General features: G+C 37.7%; 1 protein-coding gene across 2 annotated transcripts; it reads left to right on the top strand.

Annotated features, from left to right (window-relative positions):
• The first annotated feature begins 1,637 nt into the window (after positions 1–1,637).
• Positions 1,638–16,671, top strand: LOC307026738 (gamma-glutamyl hydrolase-like). 2 transcript variants are annotated; one of them, XM_079662360.1, is made up of 16 exons: positions 1,638–1,787; positions 2,463–2,657; positions 3,621–3,672; positions 3,761–3,862; positions 4,235–4,356; positions 4,480–4,568; positions 4,952–5,185; positions 14,035–14,061; positions 14,290–14,398; positions 14,503–14,553; positions 14,763–14,847; positions 14,936–15,074; positions 15,701–15,807; positions 16,017–16,107; positions 16,203–16,337; positions 16,415–16,671. In XM_079662360.1, the coding sequence occupies exons 3-16, from the start codon at positions 3,658–3,660 to the stop codon at positions 16,531–16,533; spliced, it is 1,425 nt and encodes a 474-aa protein (XP_079518486.1). In that variant the 5' UTR covers positions 1,638–1,787; positions 2,463–2,657; positions 3,621–3,657; the 3' UTR covers positions 16,534–16,671. The 2 variants fall into 2 exon arrangements, with proteins under 2 accessions (XP_079518486.1, XP_079518487.1); XM_079662361.1 differs by lacking the exon at positions 3,621–3,672.
• The last annotated feature ends 456 nt before the right edge of the window (positions 16,672–17,127 follow it).

Genomic DNA, 17,127 nt, shown 5'->3' with positions numbered 1-17,127 from the left:
TGCTGTGCAATATATCATATGTGCCTGTACTGTTTGAGTGAAAATAAAGTTTGATGTAATTTAATTTCATTATTGCACTGTTATTGCATTATTGCATTTCATATGTTCCTTAGAGTGCTACAATTTCTTTTAACACAGTTCATCATTCATATTAAGCTCATACTGTACATAAATAACACTGAATGAATTAATTGTTTAGAGGAAACTAAAGAAATGGCTTCAACAAGAAAGATCACATGTTTAATCCTAACAGGTATTACAAATTAAAATATAAAAGCAGCCCACACAATTACATCACTATGAAAATATTCATATATAATATTAAAAAATACAATGCATGCAGTATTTGTTGTGTTTATCTGTATTTAATGAACAACATGGCTGGGTGCTGGGTGCTGGTTTGTGGTCGTAGCACTCTCTATCTAACCACTCGTTCAGGTGCTTTCTCGAGTGATTGCAACCAACTACCGCACACGTAGTTCCCGAACCACTTTTCTTCATGTTGTAATTGTTATATCCTCTTTGTCTCTGCGATATCAGTGCTTTGTCGGCACAACGGAACTAGCTAGCAAAACAAACCCAGTCCGCCAAAACGGAAGTGCATTGCATCGAAGGGAGGAGTTCAGGATGTAGAGCGGAAACGGCTCAATAACTTGTGTATAGTAGATTTATCATTATTGAAACGGTTACAATCAATGAAAAACAAAATCAATGTACAGGCTTATGTGAACACTGTTCTACATGAACAATATGGGCAGTTTATACAAATATTTAAAATCCAGAAAATGGTCTAACTAGTTGTGCATTTTATGTCCCTGAGTTAAAAGTCAAAGTGGGAAAGCGTACAAGTGATCACATTGCAGTATATACAGTAGAGATGATGGCTATCTCTCTAGCACTTCAGTGGGTAGAGGAAATACAGCCAATGCGAGTGGTCATTTGCTCTGACTCCAGTGCAGCTCTTGAGAGTATAAACAACTTCTCTTCAGAATGTCGTCAGGATATTTTACATGACATTTTACACATCATGTTTAGGTTAGTTCATCTGGGAATTGTTGTGCAATTTTTGTGGGTTCCAGTGCATGTGGGTATTAGAGGGAATGAAGTAGTGGATCAACTGGCAAAATGTGGTTTGAAAGCAAACCAGATTGATATTATGCTGCCCATCAGTAGAGCAGAAGTCAAATATTTTACAAAAGTGGTTATCAAGCAACAATGGCAAAAACTATGGGACAGTAAAACCAAAGGAAGACATTTATACCAGATACAAAGGGAAGTAGGAACAGGAAGCATTTGGGGTAGTAGTAGAAGAGAGCAGAGCATTAACAGCAGGATAAAATTGGGACACTCAGGATTAAACTCATCACTGCATCTGATTGGAAAACATCCAAATGGCAATTGTGATGGTTGCCAACAACCAGAGACAATACATCATGTATTTTTTAGCTGCCCGGATTATAACAGACAAAGATTCATTCTGAAAACTGCACTGGAACAACTCAACGTCAAGGACATGGATTTCAAGTCAATATACGAAAGTAAATCAAGAAATGAAGCAAACAAGCTGATCTTCAAATTCCTCAAAAGCACTGGTCTGAGGACAAGGATTTAGTATGAACATTTAATAACTCAACAGTAGGTGGCGATATATGCTCCAAGTGGAAGCGATTCGCCATTTAAGAGAAGAAGAAGATGATTGATGTATGACCAGACATAGAGAGAATCAACAAAAGTGATGGCAATCGGAGGAAAGAAAGTTCAGAGAGAGTGGAGAAATATATAAGAAGGTACGTTTTGTTTTGTTTTTATACATATAGCGTCATATTTATATAGCTAGCGTTAGCGTGCCTAACTACTACAGGTCCATGAGAAAGCATGAAAAGCCTCACGATCTCAGAGTAGGGAAGAAAATAATACATTTGCTCACACAATTTATTTTCGTTTTGTAACCCTCTCGTGTAAAATGATAAATACATTAGCTAAACCCAAACTTAGCTTTCATCAAAGATTCCTAATGAGAGGTTAAAAACCGTCCCTGCTTTCATGGAAACCCCAGAAACTGGTTGTGACGGCTGCTGTTCTTTACTGAATGGTTAGTATAATCCGTGTAGGGTCCAATTATTTGTATTGGCCAGTGTTAGGCAAGTGCTGGTTTTGCACCCTACATCTATGTTAAGCTTTTCAACGTTCTACTGACACTATTTTATGTAGTTATAATATAAGATAATAAATTGAGAGAGCCGAGACAGGCTATATTATCTTTTTGAATGTCCTTAAATTACAGTATTCCAAACAGCAGAACTTCTGTGTATGTGATGTGACTGATAACCTGACATGGTTTAGCCTTTTCCCACACCTATTACTTGCCTGATCAGCCTGCTCTCAGCTTTCTCCTTTTTCTGTGTTGTATTGAAGCAGTGTCCTAAATCTAAAATGACTGACGTTTTTGTTTTAATGTGTAGATTGTCTTTGAGAACTGCTCACCTGTGGAGTTTGCAGTGGCAGGGTGTTCCTGTGTAGCTGGAACAGCACTCTGCAACCACAATGTTGCACTGCTGTTCCAGACCGCACACTACTCTACACTCAACCTGGCTGCTGTACCCCCTGTCCTCAGCTGCACTGAAACAGAGCAGCGATGGCACAAAACAAGAACCATGGTAAGTACAGTATGTGTTCACAACCAATCCACGGTTTAATGAGTATTTCCTTTGTGCCAAGAGCTGATTTAGTATGTTGCATCAATGACCATTTCAATGAATTTGACAATTATTTTGTGTAATTAATAGGGTGTGAAACCAGACAGAGTGAGTGACATGGTGTTCATTTCCACAATGATATTTGTTTTGGTATTTGTTTTCAAGGTTTGTTTGTTTTTCATTTCATTATTTGCACGTGTTTCCTGCTAATGTATGCGTTTTGGGCCGTTGTTCCGTGTTTGCACCTGCCGGCCACCTTACTATGCCAATAGAAAATGTGTTTTAAAAACAAAGCCTTTTTAGAAGGTAAGACTTCCTGTAAACAACCAAACTATTCATACAAGCTGGTGAATTACAGCTGGTGACAAAAGGAGCTGAACCCTGGAAAGAATCTAAGATGGGGACTAGTTTAACTGGTTGTATCCGCTGTCAAGAAAAAACAAGGAATGCATGTTAAACGGCATATTCTGTGTGAGAGAAACAAGTTTGGCCATTTCACACGAAGGGATCCCAGGTACTGTAAAGGTTTTATCTCTTTCATTCTGTGTTTTATCAAAAAGCTGGACCCAATTTAAACGCATTACATTTTATGAGAAGTTTAGTATGTCTTCCATTTTGCAGGTGTTCATTTAAAACAAAGGACTTTGCGAAAAAGGTACCAATAGCCCAGGATTTGTATATCCTTGTCCCCTTGTGTAAGCAATTGGACAAAGATCAGAGACTGAGCCCAAAAAACGTTGTTCTTTTAGTTTTCTGTTTGTTCCAATGAATATGGTAAAGGCTCAGTAGCTGCCTGTGAGCTTAGTTTTGCACCAAAGGTTAAAGGTTGTGTAAAAAAAACTGTGATGCTCTTCAAACATGTTTTCCTTCCAAAGGTCTCGCATTAAACAAAAAAACCTCCAAAAGTAGGTTTGTACTCTGTAGATACAGCAGCAGTGGAAGGTGATTTCTTCAGGTTGACATGAAGGCATTCCAGGTACTGTAACCTTTATTGTTTTCCTTTGTTTGGTTTATAACCAAATAGTTGACCTAGTTTAACCATGTCATGTTATTTGGCTGTGAAGATGCTGTTTGTGCTCCTCCTGGCTGCTGCAGCCGAGGGCCATTCGCTGCACTTTGGAAAGTGCCCCCATCCTCCGGTTCAACAGGACTTCAACGTTTCCAAGGTAAAATACAATAATGTAAATCTCTGCTTTTATTGACGTGTTTGAACTGCTCCATTTGTGCAGAGTCCACATTCTTTCTTTTTTGACATGTAGAGTATTATTATTATATCATAGGTCGTTTTAGTGTCCTATTGAGTCAATCATGGAATTCACAACAGCTGCATGTACATTTTTAAATGTTTGATATTACCATTAAACTTGCCCAGTTGTATACTTGATGAATTTAAGAAAGATCTACATGCTCAAATAGACAAAGTTAGTCTAATATTCACTTGTGTATTTTTTAATGTTTCCTTTCTTTCCACTAGCAAGATGAACCAGTTTGTTAATGATTCTGGATGCTGATAACAATCTGTGTTCTCTTCTCATTAGTACATGGGAACCTGGTATGAGATAGAGAAGCTCCCCGCTCCGTTTGAAAAAGGAACATGTAACCAAGCCACATACAGTCTGCTGAGCGATGGGACCGTCAAAGTTCTCAACGCAGAGCTGCTGTAAGGATGGAGTTAAAAACTATATTTCAAACCTTGTTTTTTAGCTAAAAGTTGCCTTTTGCATGGGAACAAATATGTGTGTAATGCATGTCTTTTACTCTCTCTATCTCCCTCTCTCCTCAGGTCTAACGGGAAGATTAATTCAATTGAGGGTGTTGCCAAAGTTAAAAACTCAACCCAACCTGCTATTCTGGATTTGAGCTTCTTCAAAGGTAAATATACTGTGGATATGTTTACTTTTAGTTTTTAAAGGAGCCAGTTCGTGTGAATTACAGGGGAAAAACTAAAAGTATAGCATGTCAAAACTAAAACCCAGAAATGAGTTGGCATGTGACGATCCGGTTCCCTCGACTGTTTTTGGATGTGTTTTTGTTTAGAAGCCTGGAAAAACGAGTTAGGTTAAGGTGGATTTTGTTCTGTGACATAAGAGAGGTCAGTAAATGCCTTACTGTTGAATTTTAAAATGGAGATTGCCTTACCCTAGTGTCTGTAGCCTTGTGGGGCCAACTTCTAGGTTACAAAAATAACAGTCATCACTGTCCCACTTTACAGGAGGACCTTACATAACTTTAATTCTGTCCATGTCTGTGTGCAGAAGTTCCAGACAGTCCCTACTGGGTGCTCTCCACCGACTACCAGTCGTATTCTCTGGTGTACTCCTGTACTGATTACTACGGCTCATACCACATCAACTTCGCTTGGATCCTGGCTCGCACTCGGGTGTTGAATAAGGAAGTCGTCAGTCAGTTACATGATGAGTTGGTTTCTGCTCGGGTCAACATAAGCAAACTTTTAGTCAGCGATCAGGCTGGATGTGAGCGGAACAAAGGTAAGAACAATGTGCTTCATACATACTGGCTATTGGGGGAGTTTTGTTTGCCTTTAATCAGGATGCATTTTTTTGCTGTATTATATTTGTAATGGTCAGTGTAATAATAATGTTCTAATATTGTGTTATGTTGTGGGTTCCATCTCTGTGGTTTGCATGTCCAATTTAAACATGAACATAAACTCAGAAATCATATTATTTATAATCCCAACATTTGAAAAAAAAGATTTAAAAAAGAACATAATTACATCCTAGGTTGAACTGACAGATGTTTGTTTTTGAAGTTGTAAAGATGCATTTTTTGAACAGCAACTATTTTTAAATAAATATATTTTATGTCATTGTCGAGGTCAATCATTCTGTTCATAAAATAATCCGTGTATCTACCGTCCAATTGTTTTTCTTTATTAAACACGTAAACGGAAGAGCGTCTGAGAGGCGTTTTTGCTTTTTACCTTACGAAGTGGTCAAATGGTCATTGGAGCGAGGGGCGGGGCCAAACTCACGGAAGTGATTTCAAAACAAAAGCACTCGTTTGCTAAAATAACACTTTGAATCACTGCAGTATCCTGCTGAAGGACCGGTGATTATTATAAACAAGGGGAATTTAGCGATCACAACGGAAACGACCAAGACACATATTGAGCCCAGAAAATTGATGTTATTAAGGGCTGTAAATATAATAAGCATATGTCTAAAATGGACAACATTGTTAGGAGATTTAAACTATACAGCGATTCTGCACTGCGGTCAACTCAGCCGTCTCTCGCGTTTTTTTCTTCAAATCAGCTGCTCTTCATCATTCCTGCTATATTTGACGAGTGATACAAATATGTTTTACCTCAAGTTCTTAAGGAAACTGATACTGTTGGACTCGGTTCTAGTTTGACTTCTACCAGAAATAAAATGAAGTACTTTTGCTGTGTAGCTACTTTGTGAGTAATCCTCTGTCAGAGTCCCCTCCATAGTACATAATGCATGTTTTTCTGCTATCTTTGACGAGTGATAAAAATATAATTTTAGCATTAGTTCTTAATGAAATTGATACTGTTTGACTTTGTATTAGTTAACCTACTACTTGCAATACATTGAAGTACTTTTACTGTGTATTTTTTGAGAAATCCTCTGTCAAAGTCCCCTGCTGAGAACACAATCAAGCCACTTCTGCTAAGTTTGATGAGGGAATTCTTTTTTGTTGCCATTAGTTCTTCTTGAGATTGATCCTGTTGGACTCAGTACTAGTGAAACTACCCCCATAAGTACTATGAAGTACTTACTGTGTACTTTTCCAGTACTCCTCTGTCAAAGTCCCCTCCTGAGAACAAGAATGCATGTTTCTCTGCTATTTTGAATAAGTGTCAAAAAACCTTTCTTCATGAGACTGATATTGTTGGACTGCTCTCAATTGTTTTTTGTTTCTACACGGACCACTATTGCGGTAAGCATGTTGTAACTTCCGGTTGTTGTTTTCATCTCCGGGTATCCCGTGTGCCTGTTCTGTTGCTGATAGCTTATTATCTTAACTTTAATCTATCGTTTTAAAACTCTTGATCACGGCAACTGCCTGACGTTTTAATCACACGTTACTACAGCTTAAGCACTCACAACTCTCCTTCTCTTAGCGACTGTAACTCCACAGTTGCCTATACTCTTTTCGGGTTTGCTAACGGTAGCTACTTTAGCTTGATAGCTAGCCATGGCTCTTTCCCCACCCTCGGGTGCTATTTCCTGCTCTAACTGTGTCATGTTTGGTTACTTCCCTACCTCCTTTACTGGTACCGATACATGTGTTAAATGTAGTATAGTTGTTAGGTTGGAGGCGGGAATCATAGCCATAGAAGCCCGGCTCCGCATCTTAGAAAGTAACTCAGCTACAGTAAAGCCCATGTTAGCCGGTGCGGACCGGCAAAAGGTAGCTCCTCTTAGCCGTCCCCCGGCAACTCCCGAGCAGCAGGGAGAATGGGTGACTGTTCAGAAGGGACATAACGCGAAACCCGCAGGTCCCCACCAACCCGTTCACGTATCTAACAGATATTCCCCACTCAGCGAGACACCTGCTGAGAAGCCAACTCTGGTTATTGGTAGCTCTATTATGAGACACGTGAATTTAGAGACCGAAGCGTCCACAGTCACATGCATTCCGGGGGCCAGAGCGGGCGACGTTGAGGCGCATCTTAAACTGCTGGCTAAAAATAAACGTAAATACAGTAGGATTGATTCACGTCGGTGGTAATTATATTTGTTTACGCCAATCAGAATGCACCAAACTTAATGTGGCGTCGGTGTGTAGTTATGCTAAAACAATGTCGGACACCGTAATCTTCTCTGGTCCCCTCCCCAATCTGATCAATGATGACATGTATAGCCGCAAGTCATCATTTCAGCACTGGTTGTCTTGGTGGTGCCCAGCAAACAATGTGGACTTCGTAAATAATTGGACAGCCTTCTGGGGAAAACCTGTTCTGATTAAGAGAGACGGCATTCATCCTACTTTGGAAGGTGCAAATCTCATTTCGGCAAACATTTCAGGGCTTTGTGGACTTAATCCATGACAAACTGGAGTTGAGACCAGGAGGCAGAGTCGCAGTCTTACACGCTTCTCTGCACTCTCTCCTGGGCAGTCATCCATAGGAATCCCGAACCCAATAAAATACCCAATATTAACGGTGTGTGTGTCTGCCCAAGGACAATTTAAGGTAAAACCTAATAGAGGTGTCATACATAATAACCTAATAAAAGTAAATGTAACAACTACTACAGTGCAACAAAACAGGAAGATTAAATGTGGTCTCTTAAACATAAGATCTCTAGCATCTAAAGCAATATTGGTAAATGATTTAATATCAAATTATAATATTGATATATGCTGTCTCACTGAAACTTGGTTGAGACATGAAGAATATGTCAGCATAAATGAGGCCACTCCACCCAGTCATATCAATACTCATATTGCCCGAGGCACGGGCCGAGGAGGTGGAGTTGCAGCAACCTTTGACTCAAGTTTACTTATCAATACTAAACAAAAATTAAATTATACCTCCTTTTGAAAGCCTCGTTTTTAGTCTTACGCATCCGACCTGGAAAACTTTGCAGCCAATCTTATTTGTTACAGTGTACCGTGCACCAGGTCCTTATTCAGTATTCGTATCAGAATTCTCTGAGTTTTTATCAGCTTTGGTACTTAAAACAGATAAAGTAATTATCGTAGGTGACTTTAATATTCATGTTGACGATAATAAAAATAGCCTTAATGTTGCATTTAACTCTATATTAGATTCTGTTGGTTTCTGTCTGAGTGTAAATAAACCAACCCACTGCTATAATCACACTCTTGACCTTGTTCTGACTTATGGTATTGAAATTGAGCAGCTATTAGTTGAACCGCATAATCCTGCTTTATCCGACCATTTCTTAGTAACTTTTGAAGTACTGTTACTAGACTACAAAGCATTAGTCAAAAGCTCCTGCAGCAGAAACCTATCTGTTAGTGCTATAGCCAAATTTAAGGAAGAGATTCCACCAATACTTAACTCGATAGCATGTCTGCATGTAAGGGAGGAAACTTATACAAAATGTACACCACCCCAAATTGATCATGTTGTTGATAGTGCTACAGATGCGCTGCGAATAAAATTAGACTCTGTTGCTCCTTTGAAAAAGAAGAAAATAAAATAACATAGATTAGCTCCATGGCATAATGCCGAAACCCGCAAAATAAAGCAAAAGTCGAGACAACTTGAAAAGATATGGCGTTCCACTAAACTTGAAGAATCTCGTTTAATTTGGCATATTACTCTCAATGAATATAAGAAAGCACTGCGTAAAGCGAGAGCAGCATACTACTCTTCATTAATAGATGAGAATAAGAATAATGCAAGATTTCTTTTCAGCACTGTAGCCAGGCTGACACTGAGCCACAGCTCGATTGAGCCTTCTATTCCCATAGCACTCAGTAGTAATGATTTTATGTGCTTTTTTAACGATAAAATTGTTACTCTTAGAAACAAAATCAATGACCTCTTGCCTTTGACCAGTATAGTGTTATCAACAGCTCCCGGAAACGTAAATTCTAATATTACACTAGATAGTAAACTAGAATGCTTTTCAGTCATAAACCTTGAACAATTAAATTCAATGATTCTCTCTTCTAAACCATCAACGTGTATCTTAGACCCAATTCCAACTAAGCTGTTAAAATAAGTTTTCCCATTAATTAGCACTTCTTTATTAAATATTATGAATATGTCTTTATTATCAGGCTATGTTCCACAATCATTCAAAGTAGCAGTGATAAAACCGCTTCTTAAAAAGCACAACCTCGATCCTGAGGTTTTAGCCAACTATAGACCTATTTCTAATCTTCCGTTCCTCTCAAAAATTCTTGAGAAAGCAGTCGCAAAACAGCTGTGTGATTACTTTAAAAACTATGATTTATTTGAAGATTTACAGTCTGGCTTTAGAACACATCATAGCACAGAGACAGCTCTGGTTAAAGTCACAAATGACATTCTAATAGCCTCAGACAAGGGACTTGTCTCTATTCTTGTTTTGCTAAATCTCAGTGCTGCATTTGATACTATCGACCATGATATCCTATTGCAAAGACTAGAGCACTTAGTTGGCATACAGGGAACTGCTTTAGGCTGGTTTAGGTCCTATCTATCTGAACACTCTCAGTTTGTACGTGTCAACGATGAATCTTCCACGCAAACCAAAGATAGCCATGGAGTGCCACAGGGCTCAGTGCTCGGACCTATTTTGTTCATATTATATATGCTTCCGTTAGGCAATATTATAAGGAATCATTCTGTAAACTTTCATTGTTATGCGGATGATACTCAACTATATTTATCAATCAAACCTGATGAAATATTAATCATCTAAATAAAATTCAAGACTGCCTCAAGGACTTAAAAACGTGCATGACCTTACATTTTTTGATGTTAAACACGACCAAAACTGAAGTTATTGTACTTGGCCCGAAGAATCTACGAAACAAATGATCTAAAGATATACTAACTATGGATGGCTTTAATTTGGCTTCCAGTGAGACTGTAAGGAATATTGGTGTTATATTTGATCAGGATTTATCCTTTAACACCCACATAAAATCAATTTCAAGGACCGCCTACTTCCATCTACATAACATTGCAAAAATCAGGCATATCTTGCCTCAAAACGATGCAGAGAAACTAGTCCATGCATTTGTTACTTCAAGGCTGGATTATTGTAACTCCTTATTATCAGGGTGTACCAAGAAGTCAGTCAAGTCGCTTCAGCTGATTCAAAATGCTGCAGCTCGTGTACTAACCAGAGTTAGGAAAAGGGACCACATTACTCCTGTTCTGGCTGCCTTACACTGGCTCCCTATAGAACACTGGATAGAATTTAAAATTCTTCTTCTCGCCTACAAAGCCCTTAATGGGCAGGCGCCATCTTACCTTAAAGAACTCATTATACCCTACTGTCCTACTAGGGCATTGCGTTCCAAGAATGCAGGGTTGTTGGTTGTTCCTAGAGTCTCTAAAAGTAAAATGGGAGCCAGAGCCTTTTCTTATCAAGCTCCACTTTTGTGGAATCAGCTTCCAGTTTGTGTTCGGGCGGCAGACACCCTATCCGTTTTTAAGAGTGTGCTTAAGACCTTCGTTTTTGATAAAGCTTATAGTTAGGGCTGATTAGATTCAGCCCCTAGTTTTGCTGATATAGGCTTAGTTTGTCGGGGGACATCTTACTTCTTCCTTCTCTCTGTCTATACCTGTGTACTCTCATGTTCCGATTAACCCAGCTTCCCCAAATGTCTTTCTTTTTGGTGTCTATATACGCCGGGATCCGGAGTCATGAATGATCCTGCGGTCTTGTGTCATGGATCGCGAGTCCTGGATCGCGAGTCGTGGCTGTGGTCCTGGATGGATATCCTCGTGGATTCATCTTCCTATTATACACACATGCATTTCCAAACATTTGTTCTACCTATGTTGCAAATGTATTATCTTTTCAATTTACACATGGCATCTATTGCACGTCTGTCCGTCCTGGGAGAGGGATCCCTCCTCTGTTGCTCTCCCTGAGGTTTCTCCCATGCTCCCCTTTAAACTGTGGGTTTTCTCTGGAAGTTTTTCCTTGTACGATGTGAGGGTCTAAGGACAGAGGGTCTAAGGACAGAGGGTGTCGTATTGTCATACTGATATTCTGTACAAACTGTGAAGTCCACTGAGACAAATGTAACATTTGTGATATTGGGCTATATAAATAAACATTGATTGGTTGATTGATGGACAGAGTATTTTAAGAGGATGGTAGACTGCAAAATGACACACTCTGTCACTCTTGTTGGCCTATTGATGATGCTGCTGTCTTTTTAATATATGATTATTTCTCAGCCGCTAGTTCGTCACAGATTTTTCAGTCTCATCAGCCTCATCCTTCCATCAGTCCCAGTCAACGCATCAGCCTCCAGCACACTTCCAGTGTCTGACTCCATATGATATTGTCCTGATGCTGTAAGGGTGATGCCCCATGATCACACAGTGCCAAGGACCTCATATTATGTTTTTCATTAATGTTACATCACCCATTATAACAATTTGCTTTGCTTTTTCTCTTCTCTTAACTGAATAGCCCTGTCTTTAAGTATAATACAATGTGAAGTCCTTTTCCTGCACCATGTGAAGGCTTCAAAACAGGCATTTTTACTGTATGTGTTTGGAGAAATGACACAATCAATGGCCCAGAATTGTACTTTATAAACTCTGAATCTTGTGGTGCTTGAAGAATTACACACTGGTTAAGCCGGCCAGGTTATTATGCCTTTTTTGGAGCCCTTTTTTGCAATATTTATTAAAATGTCAGTTATTTAAACAAACCATCAATATTTTTATTAACTAACCAAAGTCAATTTAAATAGCGGGAAAAATGGGTTAACTGCCATGCATGTGGTGTTTGATATAGTTTACGTTCAATTTCAACTATTTTAGGGAGAAAAACGTATATTGACCAAAGTGTTTTTAATAGTTTACTATAATTTAGAAAGGTTTTTGTGAGAAATCATTTCAAAAGTAAACTTATTTTTCATTTTATATTTAAATTTGAAATGTTTGCACACAACATTATTAATTTATACATTTGTATCAATTTAAAAAAATTATGAATCCATTTATTTTATTGTATTTCCTTGAGGCTTGGGAAGATATCATGTAGTTCAACATGCAAATGTTATAAGGCAAGTAAGTATAAGTATAAAATGGAAAAGGAAATAAAATACGTTTCATAGGAGGATGTGGATTTATTTTTCTCTCACCTTGTAATTACACGATCAAACAATCTATCATTTAGCTCTGGCCTTCACTCACAAAAAAACATTTTGTTGAATTGGACACATTTTTCGAAGCTCTATTGACTGACATGCTATGACTGGGACTGATGGAAGAATCTGCGAGGAATTTACTAGGAGCAGAGAAATAATCATATTTTAAAAGACAGCAGCATCATAAGAGGCCAACAAGAGTGACAGAGTGTGTCTGAAGGAGTTGGGACCAGCTATCCAGGCCAGTCTCTATCGACTTTCCAAGGGGTAAAAATGCTGCTGCTGGAGTACTGACTGGAAGTATAGCTGATATCATGTCTACCATATCCTCTTAAAATACTCTGTCCAACAATTTCAGTCTCATGTAGAAAGGTTTTTTTAACGCTTATTCAAAATAGCAGAGAAACATGCATTCTTGTTCTCAGGAGGGGACATTGACAGAGGAGTACTGGAAAAGTACACAGTAAATACTTCATAGTACTTGTGGGGGTAGTTTCACTAGTACTGAGTCCAACAGGATCAATCTCAAGAAGAACTAATGGCAACAAAAAAGAATTCCCTCATCAAACTTAGCAGAAGTGGCTTGATTGTGTTCTCAGCAGGGGACTTTGACAGAGGATTTCTCAAAAAATACACAGTAAAAGTACTTCAATGTATTGTAAGTAGTAGGCTAACTAATACAAAGTCAAATAGTATCAATTTCATTAAGAACTAATGCTAAAATTATATTTTTATCACTCATCAAAGATAGCAGAAAAACATGCATTATGTACTATGGAGGGTACTTTGACAGAGGATTACTCACAAAGTACACAGTAAAAGTACTTCATTTTATTTCTGGTAGAAGTCAAACTAGAAGCGAGTCCAACAGTCAGTTTTCTTAAGAACTTGTGGTAAAACATATTTGTATCACTCGTCAAATATAGCAGGAATGAAGAGCAGCTGATTTGAAAAAACAAACTCGAGAGGCGGCTGAGTTGACCGCAGTGCAGAATCGCTGTATAGTTTAAATCTCCTAACAATGTTGTCCATTTTAGACATAGGCTTATTATATTTACAGCCCTTAATAACATTCATTTTCTGGGCTCAATATGTGTCTTGGCCGTTTTCGTTGTGATCGCTAAATGCACCTTGTTTCCCTTTGTTTATAATATTATCACCGCTTTTGTTTTGAAATCAATTCCGTGAGTTTCGCCCCGCCCCTCGCTCCAAAGACCATTAGACCATTTCGTAAGGTAAAAAGCAAAAAGGCCTCTCAAACGCTCTTCCGTTTACGTGTTTAATAAAGAAAAACAATTGGACAGTAGATACACGGATTATAAAATGATGGTTTAACAGCTTAAGTGTTATAATTTGATTTAATTTCAAATATGAACAAAAAGAAATACAAGCAAAGAATTTATATGAACTGTCTTTTCTCACCAGGAATAAATAAATGACAGAGAAACATATTCAGTCTAATGCTAAAACTAAAAATGGTTTACATTAAGACCATTGATCTTGTTCTTTTGCATTTCTCTAACATGTCTTCTCTTTTATTCTTCAGCCAAGATAAATGAAAGACCCATCATTGGTAAGTTATAAATGCCTTGTTTATGGGAATGTTACATTATGATAAGTTACATTTTGATAGGGGAAAGCAGGTCCTATCCAGACATGCATTATTGTGAAAGAATAAGTAAATGCATTGATAGTTATTTCTAAACGACTCCCACTTCCACGTGAGATTTAGACATCATCTTAGAACTCTGTGATGGAGGTTGCCGATTGCTTACAAATGATTGTATTTTTCCCTCAAAAGGAATACTGGCCCAAAGAAGTCGTTACATTCCTCCAAATTCGACAGGTTACATCGCCTCCTCCTATGTAAAGTTCCTGGAGTCGGGGGGAGCGAGGGTTGTCCCTATCATGTAAACATTTAACATTTATTTGTACATGTTTATCCTCCAAGAGCTTATGCAACTCCAATATTTTTTAAGAGAAACGTTTGACCTCCCGTTTTTTATTTCTACAGGGCTAACCGGGAAGCAGAGGAGTATAAAAGACTGTTCAACTCAATTAATGGGTATAGTAATAGCAATATGATATAGTAATAGCAATATGATTATAACACATTTGGATTTGTTTGGGCTTTTCCCCATTCATTTATATTAAAATGTTTATTCCTCTATGAACACTTTTATAAAAAAATCTAAATGACTTTTGAATTGCCATTGAGCTCCAAACCCAAAAGGCCTTTTACTATATTTCCATACACAACTACTCTGTCGACAGGATCCTTCTCCCCGGTGGATCTGCGAGCATTGTGTCATCTATGTATCAAAGAGCTTCAAAAATCTTTTATGAACTTGCTATTGAGGTAAAAAAAAAAAGAAACGCAAATATTAGTACCTAAGTTTAAGTGCGTAGATGTGTGATTATGCTGCACACACTTTGTGATTTTCCAGGCAAACAAGAGAGGCGACTACTTTCCGGTGTGGGGGACCTGTCTCGGATATGAGCAGCTGGCCGTTTTGACAAGTGGAGAGGATATACTGACACGTACCAATACAAATGGCGTGGCATTACCCCTGCTCTTTACCAAAGGTACGGCGACTACAGTACATTATTAATGCTGTTCAACTTTCAGTGCCAGTAATTCAGTCTAGCCTCAGCTTTTTATTTCATTGAACCTTTTCTGCCATTCTTTAGTTTAACCTCTTTAAACATTTGGTGAAAATACATATTTTTCTGTATGTACAAATTCATGAAAAAAGGTACAGTATGCCAAAATTTAAAAAAATGGTATAGTATGTCAAATAAACTGAAATCATATTGTAAACATAAAAAGCATGGAATGGTATGCTGGAAAACATTTTTGAAAAGTCTACTAAACTGTGATGAAAATATATGAATTCAAAACACAGTATATGGAAACAATTGTGTAAAAATAATATGAATGGATTTCTAAAAACATGACAATGTTAGAAGTATAATATGTCAAAAACTATGGTAAAAGTTATGACGTCTCAAAAAGTCGTAGTATATTATGTTAGAATAATATCATGAATTTCGAAAAATATGGAAAACAGTTCTAGTATAGCCTGTCTCTAATATCATGAATTTGAGATCTAGTATATGCAGTAGTATGTCTATTTTTTGGAAAACCATTTGATACAAATATTTATATTTATCTATATATGAATATCTCTTTTTCTTATACCCATTTCTAGAAGCAAAGCAGAGCCGGATGTTTAAAAGCTTTCCGGCTGAACTCATGGAAGCTCTGGCGTCCGAGCCACTGACGGAAAACTCTCACAAATGGAGCGTGTCACTGTTGGTACGCCATTTATTACACTTATAAGGAGAATACATTTTTAATGAGTGCAATACAAGAACTAAAGAACGTCTGTATTGCTGCGTTTTGGTAAAATATGAGCCTTTTTGAGTCCTTTGAGTCACTTTTCTAAAATAATAGAAAGCAGAGAAAGAGAAAGCAGGCATTAATTTGATTGGGTACATTGTGACTAACCTATATGTTTCTTTCAGTCCCATAACTCAAATAAGGATCTGAAAAACTTTTACAAAGTTCTCTCTACCAGTACGGATGGAGAAATAGAGTTTGTGTCAACCGTGGAAGGTAGTAATAATGCAGCATCACTGTATTGGTGCACGTTTACTGCAAAAGGGAACTTTTGTATTTAATACTTTCTCTAATCCCTTACCTCTCGGCAGCATACGATTACCCGATCTATGGGACACAGTGGCACCCGGAGAAGAATGCCTTTGAATGGAGGAGGCCTTATATTTCCCATGCTCCATCAGCAGTGATGAGCACATTCTACATGGCTCAATTCTTTGTCAATGAAGGTATGAACATTAGGTTTTGTTTTTTTTAATTACATCATTTTGATTCTGTACTCTGATTTTGTTTTCTTTACTTACAGCAAGAAATAACTTTCACACATTTGAATCTGAGGAGGAAGAGAGGAGAGCGCTGATTTATAATTACAAACCGGTTCACGCTTCGCGGAAAAGTGGCTTTGAGCAGAAGTACATTTTCTGATGTTTGTGTGCGTGGTGCTTTTCCTTTGTGTCTTCTGGATCATTGAATTTATTGATTTTGCATTTGCTGTTCATTCCATTGAATTGAGTGTGATTCAAATATTCTTATTTGAAATATCATTAAATATTGTGTAACAAAGATTGTCACAAACAAATGTCATTGTAAAGTATGTCACAAAAAGTCATAAAACGTAACAGTTTGTTAACATTTATGAAAAGATTCACAGTTTAATAAGTCAAAAAATATTAAAAAGTTCAAATCTATGAAAACAAGTAATTGTAGTATTTGTAAAAAAAAACTACACTGAATAAAAATATAAAAGCCACCCTTTTTTTTGTTTCCCATTTTTCATGAGATGAACTCAAAGATCTAAAACATTTTCTATATACACAAAATAACAATTTCTCTCAAATATTGTTCACAAATCTGAAAAAATCTGTGATCGTGAGCACTTCTCCTTTGCCGAGATAATCCATCCCACCTCACAGGTGTGGCATATCAAGATGCTGATTAGACAGCATGATTATTGCACAGGTGTGCCTTAGGCTGGCCACAATAAAAGGCCACTCTGAAACGTGCAGTTTTGCTTTATTG

This window comes from Notothenia rossii, assembly GCF_949606895.1.
Source record: "Notothenia rossii genome assembly, chromosome: 12".
NCBI classification, from domain to species: domain Eukaryota; kingdom Metazoa; phylum Chordata; class Actinopteri; order Perciformes; family Nototheniidae; genus Notothenia; species Notothenia rossii.
This window is presented reverse-complemented; position numbering and strand designations above follow the sequence as displayed.

Excerpts from the sequence above, each read along its gene's own strand:
- LOC307026738 (XM_079662360.1), top strand. Across the intron at positions 4,569-4,951 it reads GGATTTGAGCTTCTTCAAAG|AAGTTCCAGACAGTCCCTAC; the intron begins GTAAATATACTG and ends GTCTGTGTGCAG. Across the intron at positions 14,062-14,289 it reads AAATGAAAGACCCATCATTG|GAATACTGGCCCAAAGAAGT; the intron begins GTAAGTTATAAA and ends TTCCCTCAAAAG.